The sequence below is a fragment of the Ovis aries genome, chromosome X, assembly GCF_016772045.2.
Source record: "Ovis aries strain OAR_USU_Benz2616 breed Rambouillet chromosome X, ARS-UI_Ramb_v3.0, whole genome shotgun sequence".
Taxonomy (NCBI): domain Eukaryota; kingdom Metazoa; phylum Chordata; class Mammalia; order Artiodactyla; family Bovidae; genus Ovis; species Ovis aries.
The window spans coordinates 38,195,903-38,212,175 of NC_056080.1; the positions used below are offsets into that span (position 1 = coordinate 38,195,903).

A 16,273-nucleotide genomic window follows, 5' to 3' on the forward strand; every position below is an offset into this window, starting at 1 on the left:
GCTCCTCTGTCCATGGGATTCTCCAGGCAAGAATACTAGAGTGGGTTGCCATCCCCTTCTCCAGGGGATCTTCCTGACCCAGGGATCGAACCCAGGTCTCCTGCATTGCAGGCAGATTTCTCTATCCAACTTACTTCACTCCGTATAATCATCTCTACTTCCATCCATTAGTTCATTCTTTTTATTATTTGCCTCCTCACTTGACAAGTGGCAATAGATTTAGTAGAGTGAAGAACCTGTATGTTGCCATGCCATCCTTCAGTCCCAACCCAGGGATCGAAGCCGCATCTCCTGCGGGGCCCTTGGTGTCGGTCATCAGGGAATAGGGTGGGAGAAGGTGCAGAAGGGCTACCGTGGATACTCAGGCCTCTTTTCAAGCCTTATAAGATGTCAGAAGTGGTGGCAGTTGGAGGGATGTCTGTTCAAATGAGCTGCTCAGCTGTTGGTATACTGAGGGAGAGGCGGACTGGGAAGCTAGAGACACAAAGTCAGCAGCTGGCTTCAGTAGCTAAGGCTGCCAGGGTGTGTGACCTGCAAGGGTTGGAGAGTCAGACATGGTGCACAGCCCCAAGTCTATGCCCTGAAGTAAGGGCCCGACTGATGGACGGTGCTGTGGTTTAGTGCACTGTGGGGATTTCCTTCGGGCCAATCAGAGCAATTTGACAGATCGTATTATAGTTAACTCCAGGAACTATTCAGATTCTTCTGTTATTTTATAATGAATGAAGTATCACAAATAAGGCAGCACATCAATAGGGATTCAAAAATACTTTCAGTGTTTTGCTTTTGTAGAGATTTTTGTCATGATAGTCAAAGAAGGTCACCTTGTTCTTGAAAACATCATGCAGGATATCCTTAAAGTATTCCATAAATACATGTGCCATTGAAGAGGTCAGCTGATGTCCTCACTGTGGTCGTGCCCAGTTCTGTGTTGAGCAGCAGCTCTCAGACCAGACCTGGGAAGGTGCTCAGACCTGTATTAGGTTGTACTTTTAAACACATCGTTGACCTGACCGAGAGATTTTTACAGAAGATAACGCCTGTGGCGTCAATAATGTGTTGTTGGTTTTCAGTTGCTTGGTTGTGTCCAATTCTTTGCAACCCCATGGACTGTAGCCCGCCAGGCTCCTCTGTTCATAGGATTTCCCAGGCAAGAATACTGGAGTGGGTTGCCATTTCCTCCTCCAGGGGATCTTCCCACCCTAGGGCTCGAACCCACACTGCCTGCATTGGCAAGAGGATTCTTTACCACTGAGTTACCAGGGAAGTCCAATAATGTGTTAAGCAGCTTGCTTTTTTTTTTTTTTTTTAAGTTCTTGAATGTTGGCTTGACTTCCAGTTAACATGGTACCTGCCTATGGGATTGGGTAAGGGACAGATCGAATTGTTCGCAATCGCAGTGTCTTTCCTGTATGATGGCTTTGGCTTCTGGGCTCTGGCCTTCCGCAGTGCTTCAGGGACTCCTACAGCAAGTGTCTGCTTGTTCCCCGGAAACTGGAGTCTGCAGATTCTGGCCACGTTGCTCGGTGTTGATTCTCATGTCTCTCAGCAGCAGTCTTACTGTCCCTTCTTCCTCCTGCCCGTTTCAGATCACTGGGGTGATCCTGCTGGCCGTTGGAGTCTGGGGCAAACTTACTCTGGGCACCTACATCTCCCTTATCGCCGAGAACTCCACAAATGCCCCCTATGTGCTCATCGGCACTGGCACCACCATCGTCGTGTTTGGCCTGTTTGGATGCTTTGCCACATGCCGTGGTAGCCCATGGATGCTGAAACTGGTGAGTAGGTCACAGTGGAATACTGCTTTCGGATTCTCTTTTGTGAAAATGCAAATCACGTGAAAGCGAAGTGGCCTTTCTTGAAGCCACAGACGAGACCTTGATATTCATTGACTCTAATTTTAGTCCAGACTCTTACCTAACCTACCCTTTAGTCCCCTAGAGAGACAGACAAGCCCAGACACAGCCTGGCACAAAAAATCCAGTCCTGGTCCCTCGAGGTAGATGATGACAAAGCAGTGGCCAGCAGTTCCAGTAAGCCATTTATAGCCATTTAGAGCAAGATGCCCTGTTCTAGTTTTGAATTCAGTCTTAGAAATCTCTTGAAGCATGTGATATGCAGCCTTGGTGGGTGAGGCAGTATCTTGAACATAAGCATCCTTTCATGCCCAGGTTCCCAGTGGAAAAATACTTTTCTGCCTCCTTGAGCTTGGCCGTGCTTGGATGCACGGGCGTGCTCTCCTCTACATCTGCATCCCTTGGCTCCATGTGGTGGGAGCTGAACTAAGCCAGAGCTTCCCCACTCAATAGAGGGTTGATATGGGACCAAGTATTGGCTACCCGGACCTGGTAATAGGACAAGCACAGCAGTGATGTTTCCCAAAGAGTAAGGCAAGCTGTTGAAAGATGGTTACTGCAAGTCTCAACTTTTTGGTAGACCAGTTGCCTAATTCTCTACTCTCTTGCCCATTAATGTGGAAGATTTTCATAGATAAAAGTGACTTCCCTGGTGGCTCCAATGGTGAAGAGTCTGCCTGCAATGTAGGAGACCCAGGTTCAGTCCCTGGGTTGGGAAGATCCTCTGGAGGAGGGCATGGCAACCCACTCCAGTATGCTTGCCTGGAAAATCCCATAGACAGAGGAGCCTGGTGGGCTACAGTCCATGGGATTGCAGAGTTGGACACAACTGAGTGACTAACACTTTCAATACTTTTCATAGATAAAAGGCCGCAAGGGGCTCTCCTCAAAAGACAACTTTATTTAAAAGGATGTCTCTCAGACTTCTTGTTCTCTGAAAGGGGAGAGTGGAGATTCCATGAGTGCTGTGTCTCCTGTCCTTTCTTGTTTAGCCCTAGATTGTAGTAACCCTTAATACTGTCTAGTGACAGATATGGGTGTGAAGATGATTCACTCCAAAGGACCCATCTTCCCAGTCTCTTCGTTGACAGCCTCATGGAGGTTGTGCTTGATTTGGCCACTTTCTGCCCTGCAGATCATGCGGGAAGCTGATGCCCTGGACACCACTGATCTCCAGGTTGGTGGAAAAGCTGTAGTGAGACCATACTGAGGCACTTCTGCTGCTGTCACCTCCACTAGGCCCCTGAGTCAACCTTCACTTCTTACAGGCACTAGTGTTTCCTTTGGTCTAGGGTTGGTAGTCTTCAACTTTGATTCATGTCTAAGTCACCTGGGCAGCTCTGCCAGGGACCCACCCCTAGCCAATGGAACCAGAATCTATGGTGGTGAGGGTCTGGCTGCATATTTTCCTGAAAGCTCTCCAGGGGGCGCTATTGCACAGCCAGGGCTGAGACCCTCTTCCTGGGTACAGTGATTAGCAAGGGGAGAATTAATTCCAGAGGCAGAGACCTCTGCAAATCCACCTGTCCAGACAAGAAGGGAAGAGACTTGGAGACCTTGACAGGCCCTGACACTAATTGGCTTAAGTCTTGACGGCAAGGACGTAACCTTTTTGGGCCTCTGTCCCCATTTATGAAAGAACGCTATGGGACTAAATCACCAAGGTTTCTTCCACCCTAAAGACTATGACTGAAACAGAAGAGGGCATGCAACAATGAAACAGTCATCTCTGGCCTTTTCTGAAGGTGGTTTCACACCACGCTTCCATTTTCTCCTAACACTTATGAGCTTACTGACAAGCAAGCCTTTTGGGGAATAGAGAAGTTTGGAGGTGGGGGTGGTTGGTTCCTGTTCCCTGCTCAGTGTTGTCCTGTGGGCGTACTACATTTTATTTATTCCTCACCACCACTGTAAAGTGCAGGTTGTATTTTCATATTATGTGATAAAGACTTGGAGGTGTGTGTGATCCTTGTGCAGGTTCACCAACTATGCACAGACCTGGGTTTGGAACCCAGAGAAGCTTCTTTCCAAAGCCAGGACTGTTTGTAGTGCAGTATTTTCATTTGGAGAAAACTTGAACCCTACCACCTGAATGTAATGCAGGCTCTCCCCAGTAGGCCTTCTGAAGGAGCAACAGCTCTTCTCTGGAAGCTTCCAGAAGCAGAGAACCTCCCAGGGACGCGAAACTGCTGATCTAGCTGAGCAAAGCAGAAGTCACTTGATTAACTGTCTCTCTAGAATTTTACAGTCCTCATTTAACCTCATTAATTGCAAAACAACTAAAAATAACTGTTTTTACTTTATGGAGGCTCAGAGCAGTGGCCTGTTGCCTAACAGTTACTCTACAACATGGCCAGGACTCAAATCCAGGAGGATTTCTGACCACAGAGTCAAAAGTTCTTCCTCCCACCTGCCTCCTAACAAATACTCTCTCACAGTACTGTCTCGTGGAGTCTAGGCCTGGGGTGAGACTCTCCCTAGAGTAAAAGGTGTTTCTAATTGTGCATTGTACCAAGTTGAGAGAGGAAGTTGTATACATGGAGCCTTCATTTCATTACTGTGTGTTTGGTAGAGCCTGTGCTTTCAAAGTGCAGAGAGACTAACTGGCATTTTAAGGCTGTATTTCCTCCTTTGAATATAGATGCCCCTAGCAGAGAGAAATAATTTATGATCCTATGCACAGATGTGTATTTTACAAGTAAGCAATATGGCCATGTGCAGGGTACCCAAATTCCAGGGTATCACCAAGGACCATTCCCAACATTCGGGACTGGTGTATTTCATTTCAGGATGAGAAGCAGCAGATTGTAAGACATATGCCTTGTAGGAAAGGAATCAATTCTCTTTCCTTTTATCTGCTTTTCAAAATCACAAAAATGGAAAGCCTTAATGTCTCATAAGTACCGTGTAATATCTCTGAACTTGGGCACACATGCTCATGTACATGCACACGCGCGCACACACACACACACACACACACACACACAATCGCCTTGGAAAGTACAAGAAGCATGAAATGTATAAGAAGCAGTGAGGGTTTTTGATGCTTGCAAACATTATTTGTCAGTAGCATAGCCGATTTGCTTTTCAAAAGGCTATCGAGTCCGCAGAACAGAGAGGTAAGAGGCCCATCGCTGCAAGGGCTGCATTCAGGCCAGAGCAAGGAAGGATGTCATGTCGCCTGTGCATATCCCGGCCGTTCTGACAAAGGAAGAGGGTTTGAAGACACTTATAGCAGATATGCTTAAGGAAATGGGAGGGGATGCCCGAAGGGAGAGAAGCAGCTGGGTCCCTCCGTGACTGGGTTCTCATGCAAAGGGCTGTAGCATAGAAGAGAAGTTGGGCTGGTTCTGGTGTCTCTTGAAGGCAGAGCCGACTCCAACCAGTGGAAGTTACAAGGAAGCCCACTGTGGCCAAGGGGAAGAAGGCTTTCTAGCAATCAAAACAGTTTAAAACCTGAATGAGCTGCCAGCAATGGGCAGGTGGTGGGAGTGTTCTCAACTTGCAGACTCCAAGTGACCTTGATGAAGAATGTGGTATAAAGGGCTCACGCCCCCCCTCCCCCAGCACACTCTACCTCGAGGAGCCTAACATGAAGAATAGTGGATGAGAAAAGTAAGAGTGTTCGTCACTCAGTCATGTCTGACTCTTTATGACCCCATTGACTGTAGCCCGCCAGGCTCCTCTGTCCATTCGGATTCTCCAGGCAAGCATACTGGAGTGGGTTGCCATTTCCTTCTCTGGGGGATCTTCCTGACGCAGGGATTGAACCCAAGTCTCCTGCATTGCAGGCGGATTCTTTGCTATCTGAGTCACAGTAATGGATACTTAGTTGTAAAACGCCCTTCCAGATTTCTCCCGGTGGAGCCAACCTGAGAGGCCTGATGTTGGTCCCTGGATGCACTGTCCTCGGCCCATGTGCCCCCAGATGCTTATATGTATTGAATAGAGGCAAGCTAACATGGAGGGTCATGTGGGGACATCTGGTGAAGGAGGTTTTCCCACTTTTCCACCCAGGGAATAGAACAACTTGTCTAATTCCCTCTGCCAAGGAGAGACTTAGTCCAGAGAGGCAGTCTGCTCGCTCCCACCATGTCTGACGGCATCCATGTCTGCTTGCCTTGCAGTACGCCATGTTTCTGTCCCTGGTGTTTCTGGCTGAGCTCGTGGCTGGCATTTCAGGGTTCGTGTTTCGTCATGAGGTGAGTATACACCAAGTGGAGAACTCAGTTCAAGGGTCTTTGGGGGGAGACTTTCAAAGCCTCTTGGAATGTGTAAAGGGTACACAGAGGCTAGCTGGCATCTCCAGTGATATTTGCTAGTTTCCAAATGCCACCTACTGTGAGCTGAAATGCCCAGAAAATTCTACATGCAGGAATTTCACCAAATCTGAAACCTTATTTGTTGACCCTCACTGTTTCTTTAGTTAGCTGCGACATAAAAGGATTCTCTGGCTTGTTTTAAAACAGTGACCTTCCATATAGGTTAAATACCTTAAAAGCCTCTGCAGCGAGGCACGAGTGTGTGTCTGTATATCAGGATTTCTCAGAGGGCAAAGGCAAACCAGATGAGTCGTTTGCCAAAGACAAAGTGCTCCATTTCTCCAGAGCAGCCTGTGCTCTCCTGTCTGCCCCCCCCCCAGAGTCCCTGTGGGGCGCCCCTTGCCCACCAGGGTAAAATCTACACCCCAGGGGTGAAGAGCCCTGTGGCTTTGCTTGGTGGTATATGGGGCAAAGGAGAGAAGACAGTCATGGTTGAAAACCCCTACAGCTGCACTTTGTTTTCCATTTACATGTAAAATTTGAGACTTCTACAGCTGGTGGAAAATCATTCTGAATCCTGTTTTGTGATCATAACTGCTCGTTTCAAGGATACTGCCAGCTGTCCTGTGTCACGTGTGGCCATCTTTCCACGTACCATTGCTGAGGCTGCTCTAGACAAATGTAGAGATGCTAATGCAGAGATGGGATGCTCTCATACGATCTGTAGCCACTGCAGTATCACTTTTCAGATGTCTATACTGATGAGAGGTCAGAAAGTGTATATGCTACAGTAAATTCTGGTTCTAACCCCCCTCCCCAAATTCATTATTGTCCCTTCTAAACCAGGAGTCCTCATCATTTTTGGCACCAAGGACCAATTTTGTGGAAGACAATTCTTCCGTGGACCTAGGGTAGGGGGGTGGTTTCAGGATGATTCAAGCACATGACATTTATTGTACAGTTACTTTCTCATCTCATGCTGCCACTGATCTGACAGGAGGTACCAGTCTGCAGCCCAGAAGTTGGGGACCCCTGCTGTAGATAACAGTAAAGATAGAAGCTGCTATACCTGTGTTAGGATGGAAAGAAATAGCAAGAGGGAGGTGAGAAAGACAGCGAGGTGGCGTGTTACTGGGGCTTCTGAAGTCTGGCATCAGCTGCTCGCAGGCCCTGCCTTTGCACTTGGTCGAGTCTGGTGAGCCTTCCTTAGGCACTGTCTGTGCCTTTCCCCTACAGCCCTGCTTTTGTCTTTACCAGATATGGCCTCTCAGATGCCAAGGTGGACTTCTAGAACTGTTTCATGTGGGTGCTGCATCTGAAGTTAGAGCCCCCCATTCTTATTCTCAGCTGACCTAAAACCTGATAAAGTCACAGCCTTGATAGCCCAAGAGGTGTCCCCAATGCCCGTGTGAACCCCAGGCCCAGCTCCTTCCCGTGTGCTGTTGGGACTGGGTTCCATGTAGGGCTTTACCCCTCATGGTTCCTGATATGTAGGACCTGAACCTCCTCAGCTGCCTAAACTCTTTTCACTGGAAAAAAAAAAATACAGTGGAAAGAGGTGGCTGGGGGTTGCAACACCACTCTTTGGCCACCAGTAGTGGGCTTCAGTTTGGCAAACACGTATGAATGTGAAATACACATGATAAACACATAGGCAAACACATATGATGAGAATAGGTCACAACCTGGCAGTGTTGACTGCGAAAGGTATAGTAATGGAAATACTGCTGCAGGCAGGGCAGCAGTGGGTGGTTTCTTCATCAGGAGCCCTCAAAATGGCCCAGGTTCAAGCCTGGGTAGACATGCCCTTGCCTAAGAGACAAGGCACATGCAGTAAAATTGCCCTCCTTGACCTAGGAACTCCCTGTGGAGTTTTTTTTTTTTTTATCTCTTGTAACTGTCCCACGGGCATAGAGTCCAGTATTTCAGCAAGGAACATGCCTTGTTAGCAGAGTCTCCATGTTTAGCCCTAAGCTTCCTGCCAGGTAATAATTGTCATTTGCTCTCCTCTAGGCCTGAGTCATTTCACCAATCAGGGGGCCGTTTTTTTTTTTGTTTTGTTTTTTTGTTTTTTTTTTTTACCATAAGCAGGGTTGCTTGGTAACACACTCGGATGCTCCGCCTTCAGTAGGTTTCCAGGGAAACAGAACATGAAAGTTAACCCAAGGTCAAATGTGTTCACAGAGGAGAAAGGGTTTGGTTAACCATTTATTAACAAGTAAAGTCCATGTCCTTTAGCCTTTATTTTTTATTTCAGTAAAGACAGGTAAGTGAAAGCTGGTTTTGCCTCACTCCTGTATGGTAGACCAGGGGTCTGATTTGAGTCAAAACATCAGTCTTTCCGCCTCCCCTTGACCCCTGCCCCACCAATGGCTTGTTCTTTGTCATTCTTCTGAGAAAGGGCAGAAAAAGTCTTAGAAAGAAGGATAGTCATTAACCAATTCAAAGAAAATAACTAAAAAACCATCAGAGCCCTTCTGAATCTGACCACTTTCAGTGGCTCATTTAACTAGGCAGGGTTCCTCTGAATTGGGGGTAATGGAAACAATTTGTTTAAACTCCTGAGCTAATAAACCTCTTGGTGAATTTTCTGAGCTCTTCTGTCTCAGAAAACAGGGCATCCCCTCCGTGGCCTACATTTATTCAGAAGAGGCTATTTTGGGGGTGTAAGTTGGTATAAATCTGTGTCCACCTGGACTGTAGTAGACTGGAACCCCATCCCTCATTTTCTTCCCTAGATCAAGGACACCTTCCTGAGGACTTACACGGACGCCATGCAGAATTACAACGGCAACGATGAGAGGAGCCGGGCAGTGGACCATGTGCAGCGCAGCGTAAGTTCCAGCTGGGAGGTGGGGCTTGCAACTGCCTGCGAGGTTGGGGGACTTGTGGGCTGCTGGTGACACTGGACCGGCAGTGTTTGCGGTTGATCCCCACTCCCCACCTCTCGGCTCACTTCCCTTTCCAAGAGTGGACATACAGTACTTGTTCAGGGTCCAGTGATCCAGATAATTAGTGTCAAGGAGCACTCCTGTCTGCTTTGCTTTTCATCTGTAAGGATGTGAGCATCCCAAAGACAGCAGAGCTAGTTTGCCCTTAAAATTGCTATATGTAAAATAGGTAACCAATGGGAATTTGCTGTATGACTCAGGGAACTCAAACAGGGGATCTGAAGTAACCTAGAGGGTGTGATGAGATGGGACATGGGAGGGACATTCAAAAGGGAGGGGACATGTGTATACTTATGGCTGATTCAAGTTGATGTTTGGCAGAAACCAATACAATTCTGTAAAGCAGTTGTTGTTCAGTTACTCAGTTGTGTCCAACTCTTTGCGATCCCATGGACTACAGCACACCAAGCCTCCCTGTCCATCACCAACTCCCAGAGCCTGCCCAATCGCATGTCCATTGAGTCGGTGATGCCATCCAAACATCTCATCCTCTCTCATCCCCTTCTCCTCCTGCCTTCAATCTTTCCCAGCATCAGGGTCTTTTCTAATCAGTCAGCTCTTCATATCAGGTGGCCAAAGTATTGGAGCTTCAGCTTCAGCATCAGTAAAGCAATTATCCTTCAATTAAAAAATAAATTTTAAAAACATCTTAAGCCTTGGAAAGGAGGTAGACAGTGAGTATAGGACAACTTTACTTTGAATTGCCTCCGTAAGACCAGCCTTCTGGAAATGGTGTCTTGAGGCTGGGCAGAGAACTCAGTTGAGCTGCATTCGTGGGCTTGGGGGCTACAGTGGGCATGGGGGTGGGGAGATCTCAGAGAAACTGGGAATTTTGCACGCATGTGAATGGTTTAGGCTGCATGGTGATCTTTACAGAGGATACGAGGAAAGTAGGTGTTTCTTGTCTGGAAACAAACCTGGCTTGTTTCAAGCCTGCCTTCCCATCAGGATCACCTAGAGACGTTCTTATTTTTTATGTTTCTGGTTATTTATTTTGGTAGGATTTCAAATCTACCCAGAAAAATTGCAAGGACAGTGCAAGGAGCTGAACACCTTTTACCCAGATTCACCAACTGATGATATGTTTTGCTCCATGTGCTTCCCTATCTTCTGTGTCTGCAGTTGGCACATCTTTGCTGTAAAGGGTCAAGCAGGAATTACTTTAGGCTTTGAAGGCCATGCAGCCCATCACAGCCACTCAGTTCTGCTTTTGGAGCACAAAAGCCTCCCCAGACAACATGTAACGCATAGGCATGTCTGTGTCCCAGTAAAACTTGATTTACAAGACCAGGTGGCTGGGGGCCTGTGGTTTACCCACACCAGCTCTCTTCCTCCATGTGTCTTTTTCTGCTCTAAACCACTTATGTACCTGTTAGTGCAGATCCTGGGGAGAGCTTTGTAAAAGATTTTTGTCTCAGCTCCCCATCGACCATCTCGATTCAGTTGATCTCTATATCAGTCTCTTTAGCAGCACCCAGTCACACACTAGCTGATTTTGGTGCTTAGCCAGGCCAGAGAGCAGCTCTTTGGCTTTGTGGAGGTGCTAAGGAAACCAACACGACATCATCTAGAACTCACTTCCTTCGCTGAGTTCACATGGCCTGGTCAGTAAGTAGAATTGTTAGCAGTGCCTCAGCACATCTTGGCTCACCAAAGCTGTGCCTGTCGCCTTAGGACCTGGGCCCCTGTTTTTCTTTTAAAAGCTGCAAGGCGCTCAGTGCGGAGACCACAGTGCCTGTGATGTGCCACCCTTAATTCTTTCCCTTTCCCTGTTAACAGCTGAGCTGCTGTGGTGTGCAGAACTATACCAACTGGAGCACCAGCCCCTACTTCCTGGAGCACGGCGTCCCCCCGAGCTGCTGCATGAATGACACCGATTGCAACCCCCAGGATCTGCACAACCTGACTGTCGCCGCCACTAAAGTGAACCAGAAGGTACTCTCTCCCCCTCAGCCCCAATGGGACTCAGTGGTGAACATCTACAGAGGGCTTTTTTGTCTCTGTGAAATGATGACAGATAGGTTAGAAATGGTCATCTTGGAGAGAGTCAAGAATCTTCCTCTGTGGTTCTTTCTGGGCAGGGAGAGGCCCTGGGCGCCCCATTTCTGAAGGAGAAAGCTGTGCCTCCACTCGCCTCGCATTCCTGTCCCTCAGCGAGACTCTCTGAGGCATAGTTAGGAAGGGTTTGCAAGTGGTTCCTGTTAACCCTGATGCTGATGTCAGGGCACACTGCCTTTCTTCTTTCTGGGTGTCTGTCTTCTGCTTAATATACCTTCAAAACATGAAATTGTTCCCAGCTGGGTGCCAGTCCTCAGTGGAAAGAGTTGACAGATAGCATGTGGTTCTGTGAGGAGGGGGGGCGGGCTTGATTTTAGGGACGTCACTGCTATAGGAAAAGGAATCAATGACTTCAATTCAGCTCACTGTCAACATCCTGACTCCTAAAGAAATTAGAGAGAGGAAAAAGCTGTCCAAGAGAAATCTGAAAGTTCGTACATAGTAGAAATGAGGGAAATGAAATTTAGGTAGTCAGAGGAAAAGGAAAATCAATTCTGTATTCCATTCTGAGGGCATGGCACAGCTGTGTGTGAGGGCCGTCTCTATTTTTAAAGATTTAGAGAAATGCCACCTAGGAAATATGTTTTGGTGAAACAAAAGGGAGCAAAACCCTACTGTTGCGTTTACCTATGGTTATGCCACCATCAGGTAAATTTTTTCTTTTCTTACTAAGGTCAGGTGAAGATCTTCAAAATCCTGTGGGATCTGGGCCAACTACTGAATGATTCACAGAAAATAGCCATCCTTTCAAGATTTGAATGTAGAAAGATGGTTTCTATACTTTACCCATGTAATGTTGATACTTGTAGCAGGAGTGCTACAAGGCATTGTTGCCATTCTAGAAGCTCAATTTGTCACTCTGGGCTTATTATTTTCTGTCAATGTGTTGAGGTAAGATGTTCAGTACAGACAGCTGCTTGTATGAGCTAAGAGGACATTTGTTCTGACTGGAATGTTTGAGGCCGCCTTCACCTCTTGACAGTGAGGTGACCCCCGGTTTCTTCCTGGACGCCTCCACTAATCACCTATCTGTAATTATGCTGCCACTGTATGCAGTGCTGAGCTGACCTGGCCCTCAGTGGATGTGCCAATGTATAAAAGGCAAGATGTGCTTTATGGCCATGAGATAGTGGTACAGCAGAGCAGATACAGCAGTCATCACTCTTGAGAAAAGCCTTTTTAAAAAAAATTTCTTTTTTCTTCACTCAAACTATTTTTGTGAAAGTTGAGGACTTAGAAGTCAGGACCACAGGGTCTGGCATCAGACTGCAGTTAAGTTCTGGCTCAGCCACTTGCTGGTCGTGTGGTCTTGATCAAGTTACTGCAGCCTCGCTTTTCTCATCTGTAAAATGGAGAGAATAATTCTTGCCCCTTAGGATTGATAGGATTGAGTGAGATGAAGTATCTAAAGCACAGTGTATGGTGGACAGTAAGCACAAGACCATTTTAACCATCATGTTAAATGGTGGCCGCGGTGTCAATGTCATGACAATGACCTCTGTCTTGCACTCTACCACACTGTACCTTTCATTAGAAATGGCGTAGCAGGTCCTTGGAGCCAGGGTCTTTTGTTTGTATTCAAAAGCAAGTTTAGAGGCAGCTTCTATAGTGCATTTCTCTAATCCTGACCGTGATTTTCAGAAAGAAAGATTGGGGAGCATTTTTTTTCACCCTACTGATAACCTACAAACTCGCCTCGCTCTCAGTGCCATCCCCCCAATCCTACTTTACATTTTCCCGAACATCTCAGATACCTCGAAGAGGTACTCTCCCTCACTTGCTGTTTACTCTCCTATCTGACTCCCTCTCTGGAGAAAAAGTGAGTGACAACTGAAATTGGCCTAGTTTAAGTTTCATTAGGTATTCTCATTGAACACCCACTTGAACTTTGAACTTCTCAGACTAATTACTTCCCAGGTCTGAGTCTCTTGACACCTTATCTATAAAAGGTGGGTGAGGGACCTCCCTGGTGGTCCAGTGGTTAAGAATCTGCCTTCCAATGCAGGACACAGGAGTTTGATCCCTGGTTGGGGAACTGAGAGGAACTAAGACCCCACATGCCATGGGGCATCTAAGCCTGTACACCACAACTAAAGACCATGTGCCCCAGTGAAGCCAATGGTGCCAAATAAACATATAAATATTTTCTTAAAGGTGATGATGCATATGGGGTGGGATGGTCCTGTCCAAATCCCTGGAAGAGAGCAGGCAAGAGGTGAGAACACTTAAGCAGGATGTTTATTGTCTTGAGGACAGTTTTGGTTTTGCTACACACGGTGATGAAGTGTCTACAGGCTCAGTTAGCTAACAGCACTGACAAAGCCCCTCCCACCTAGGAATTTCTTGCCAGTTTTTAAAGCTGCCAGGGCAAGAGGAAGACAGAAAGTTATTCTGAGATGCCTCCTCCCAGAGCCTACCCGGGAGCAGCCGTCTGCTCTTGCTACTGAAAAGCCTGCCACTTCCAGGTGTTTCCCATCAGAGACCCTGTTGATTTAGACTTGCTGAGAGGCTGAGCAAATTACCTGTGCTGTTTCTGGATGTTTCTTAGGACACTTAGCAGGTCTCTGTGGCTGGATCTCACACTAGACAACCAGGCTTTCATTTTAGGACATGAAATGAGATCGTTATGGGCGGATAAGATCGTGGTTTCCCAGAGAATTTAAGGTGGAAAGCAAACACGCACTGGGGTTGTAGGATCAAAGCAGTTTGGGCAGAGCTAGGCCAAGTCCCAGGAAATGGGCTTGTGGGTCCCCAGAGTGAATGACGAGAAAAAACTGGAGACAGAAAGCATTGACTGCAACCTGGGTCTTGTGTTGTTTAAACAACAAAGAAGCTAATCGCTTTCATCTTCTCATCTTCACTAACTCTCTTACTGCTATAATTTAATTGGTTCTTTCTTTGGAGTGAAAAGTAGTAGGGGAACTTAGGGAAGAGTGCTGCTCCAGCTTTAACGGGCACGTGAAACATCCAGAGGTATTGTTAACATTTGTGAAAAGTTATTAAAAATGAGGGACCCCAGGATCTGATTCTGATTCAGTAGGTCTGGACTGAGGCCTCAGAGTCTGCATTTCTAACAAAATCCCCAGGAATACTGCTGCTGCTCATAGAAAACCCCACTTAGAGGAGCCAGATTTAAAAGGAGTGATTTTGCCACAGTTGTGCTAATGCAAAGCCCTTACTTCATTTTTCTGGTTTCTCTTACTGGTTGGAATGGACTTATCAAAAATAATGTGACTGACTGAATGGAGAAGAAATCATACTTTAGGATAACATATTCACCTTATGTGTAGAAGTGAAGGTCACAGCAAAAAAAAAAAAAAAACCTCTATTCCAAAAACAAACCTATTCCAAACTATTTTGCAGAGTAACAAAATAGACCACATGACTTCTGTCTGGTTTCTGTTATTGGGCTTGTGCTTCTGTATTTTGAGCTGATGCAACACTGGTGGTCTGAACTTCATCTCCCCACCTCCCTCACATCACTGTGGGGAAGAGATACAGCAGTGAACAATGACCAGCACAGAAAAACACTATCTTAGCTGTTGCCATTTGAGAAAGTGCTATTAGTGCTATTATGAACAGAATATCTACCTCTCTTCTTATTTGACTTCTTAACCTGAACTGACCTCCTTTCTGATACCTGTTGGAAAAGAGTGCGATGTATAATTTCACTAGGAGAAATGAAATTAGTGAGCAAGCTTCTCCTATAAAGAGAGAATCACAGTTCAAAACTTCCCATGAGCAACAATACACTTCCTTTGCCCCGCCCCCCCCCGGCCCTGCCCTGGCCCTCAAATTTGCACCAGGTAACTGAGGAGCATAGTTTGTTCATTGCATTGAAAACATGTGTCAAAGCACTGCTGCTAAATGAATGCATCTTTCTTTGCAAACAGAATATTAATCATAAAATATCACTTACTAGAAGATACAGCATTGATGGGATTTTCCTAGGCTCCATGAGAAATGTTAAATGATTACATTTTGAATTAAAAAATGGGAGACATGTTTTTTGTTGTTCTTGTTCTTCAGATGTTATTACAATTCAGTGGGCCTTTCTTGATAAACTACAATCCTCTTTACCCTGCTTTTGAAATGAATGTCTTGATTTTTCACAGGCTTCATGCATTCAAGTGTGAAGCCCTTTTCCAGAGAACTGGAAAAAGACCATGTTTTCCAAAGCTGAATACATAACTTCAGAAGTCTTGGTTGATTTGGCCCAGTTCCCCAAAAAATCAAAATCAGATCATTTGTTTTAAAGAAATGGAATTTTATCCATTTTAAACAATTGAAATTGGTAAAATTGGTGTTGGTTTTAATCACAACATGGCCTCTGCCTGCAATGCAGGAGACCCAAGTTCAATCCCTGGGTCAGGAAATGGCAACCCACTCCAGTACTCTTGCCTGGAGAATCCCATAGACAGAGGAGCCTGGCGGGCTACAGTCCATAGAATTGCAAAAGAGTTGGATGCGACTGAGCACAGCACAGCTGGGAACGCAGCAGCTTAATCACAACATGCAGAGACTTCACGGGATGGCAAAGGGACACTCACTTCATTTTACAAATGAGGTTATTGACAGAGAGGGAAAGTGACTTGTTCAAGGTCACATAGTAAATCTGTGGAAAAGTGACTCTCGAACATCGGTTTTTCCCTACTAAAAAAAAAAAAAAAAAAGTAGCAGTCTTTGTATGAAGAACCCTAAAGTGCCATAAAGTTGTCAGGCATTCAGCCACCTCCTTCTAATCAGATTTCACTGTATCTACGATTTGGTCATTTGTTGTGAAAATGCTAGTAACTGTGTTTATCATGCTGAGCTTTCCTGGCCAGGGATGCGGGATGCTTTTTCATCTGTTCAAATCTGCCTCTGTATCCCTACAGTGTTGGTCTCATAGATCTTACAGCTTTCTTGTTCAATTTCATCCTATGATGGAAACATTTGTGAATGAAAGCGTGTATCTTGGATTTGCTTTCAGATACTCCAGCCAGGGGGGTGAGTGTTGAAGCAATTGAGGTGAAACAAGTCTGACCATATGTTCACTGTGATGTTAGAGGCAGGGTCACTTGGGAGTTTGTTGTACCACCCTCTGTTCCTTTTGTTTGTTTGAAATTTTTCATTGTATTTGCAAAATGAAGATTGGGATGTATGT

The 16,273-nt window shown here is 46.1% G+C and overlaps 1 protein-coding gene across 3 annotated transcripts in view; it reads left to right on the top strand.

The window, feature by feature from the left end:
- Positions 1-16,273, top strand: part of TSPAN7 (tetraspanin 7) — a 129,924-nt gene that overhangs the window by 104,038 nt on the left and 9,613 nt on the right. For 2 of the 3 annotated variants that reach the window (XR_009598937.1, XM_027963247.2), the window contains exons 2-5: positions 1,590-1,778; positions 5,984-6,058; positions 8,857-8,952; positions 10,849-11,004. Coding sequence is in view for 2 of the 3 variants with exons in the window: in XM_027963247.2 (XP_027819048.1) it covers positions 1,590-1,778; positions 5,984-6,058; positions 8,857-8,952; positions 10,849-11,004 (516 nt within the window). In the remaining variant the exon portion in view is untranslated. Of the gene's footprint in view, positions 1-1,589; positions 1,779-5,983; positions 6,059-8,856; positions 8,953-10,848; positions 14,354-16,273 lie in introns of those variants that run through there. The other variant, XM_060408405.1, reaches the window with a different exon arrangement.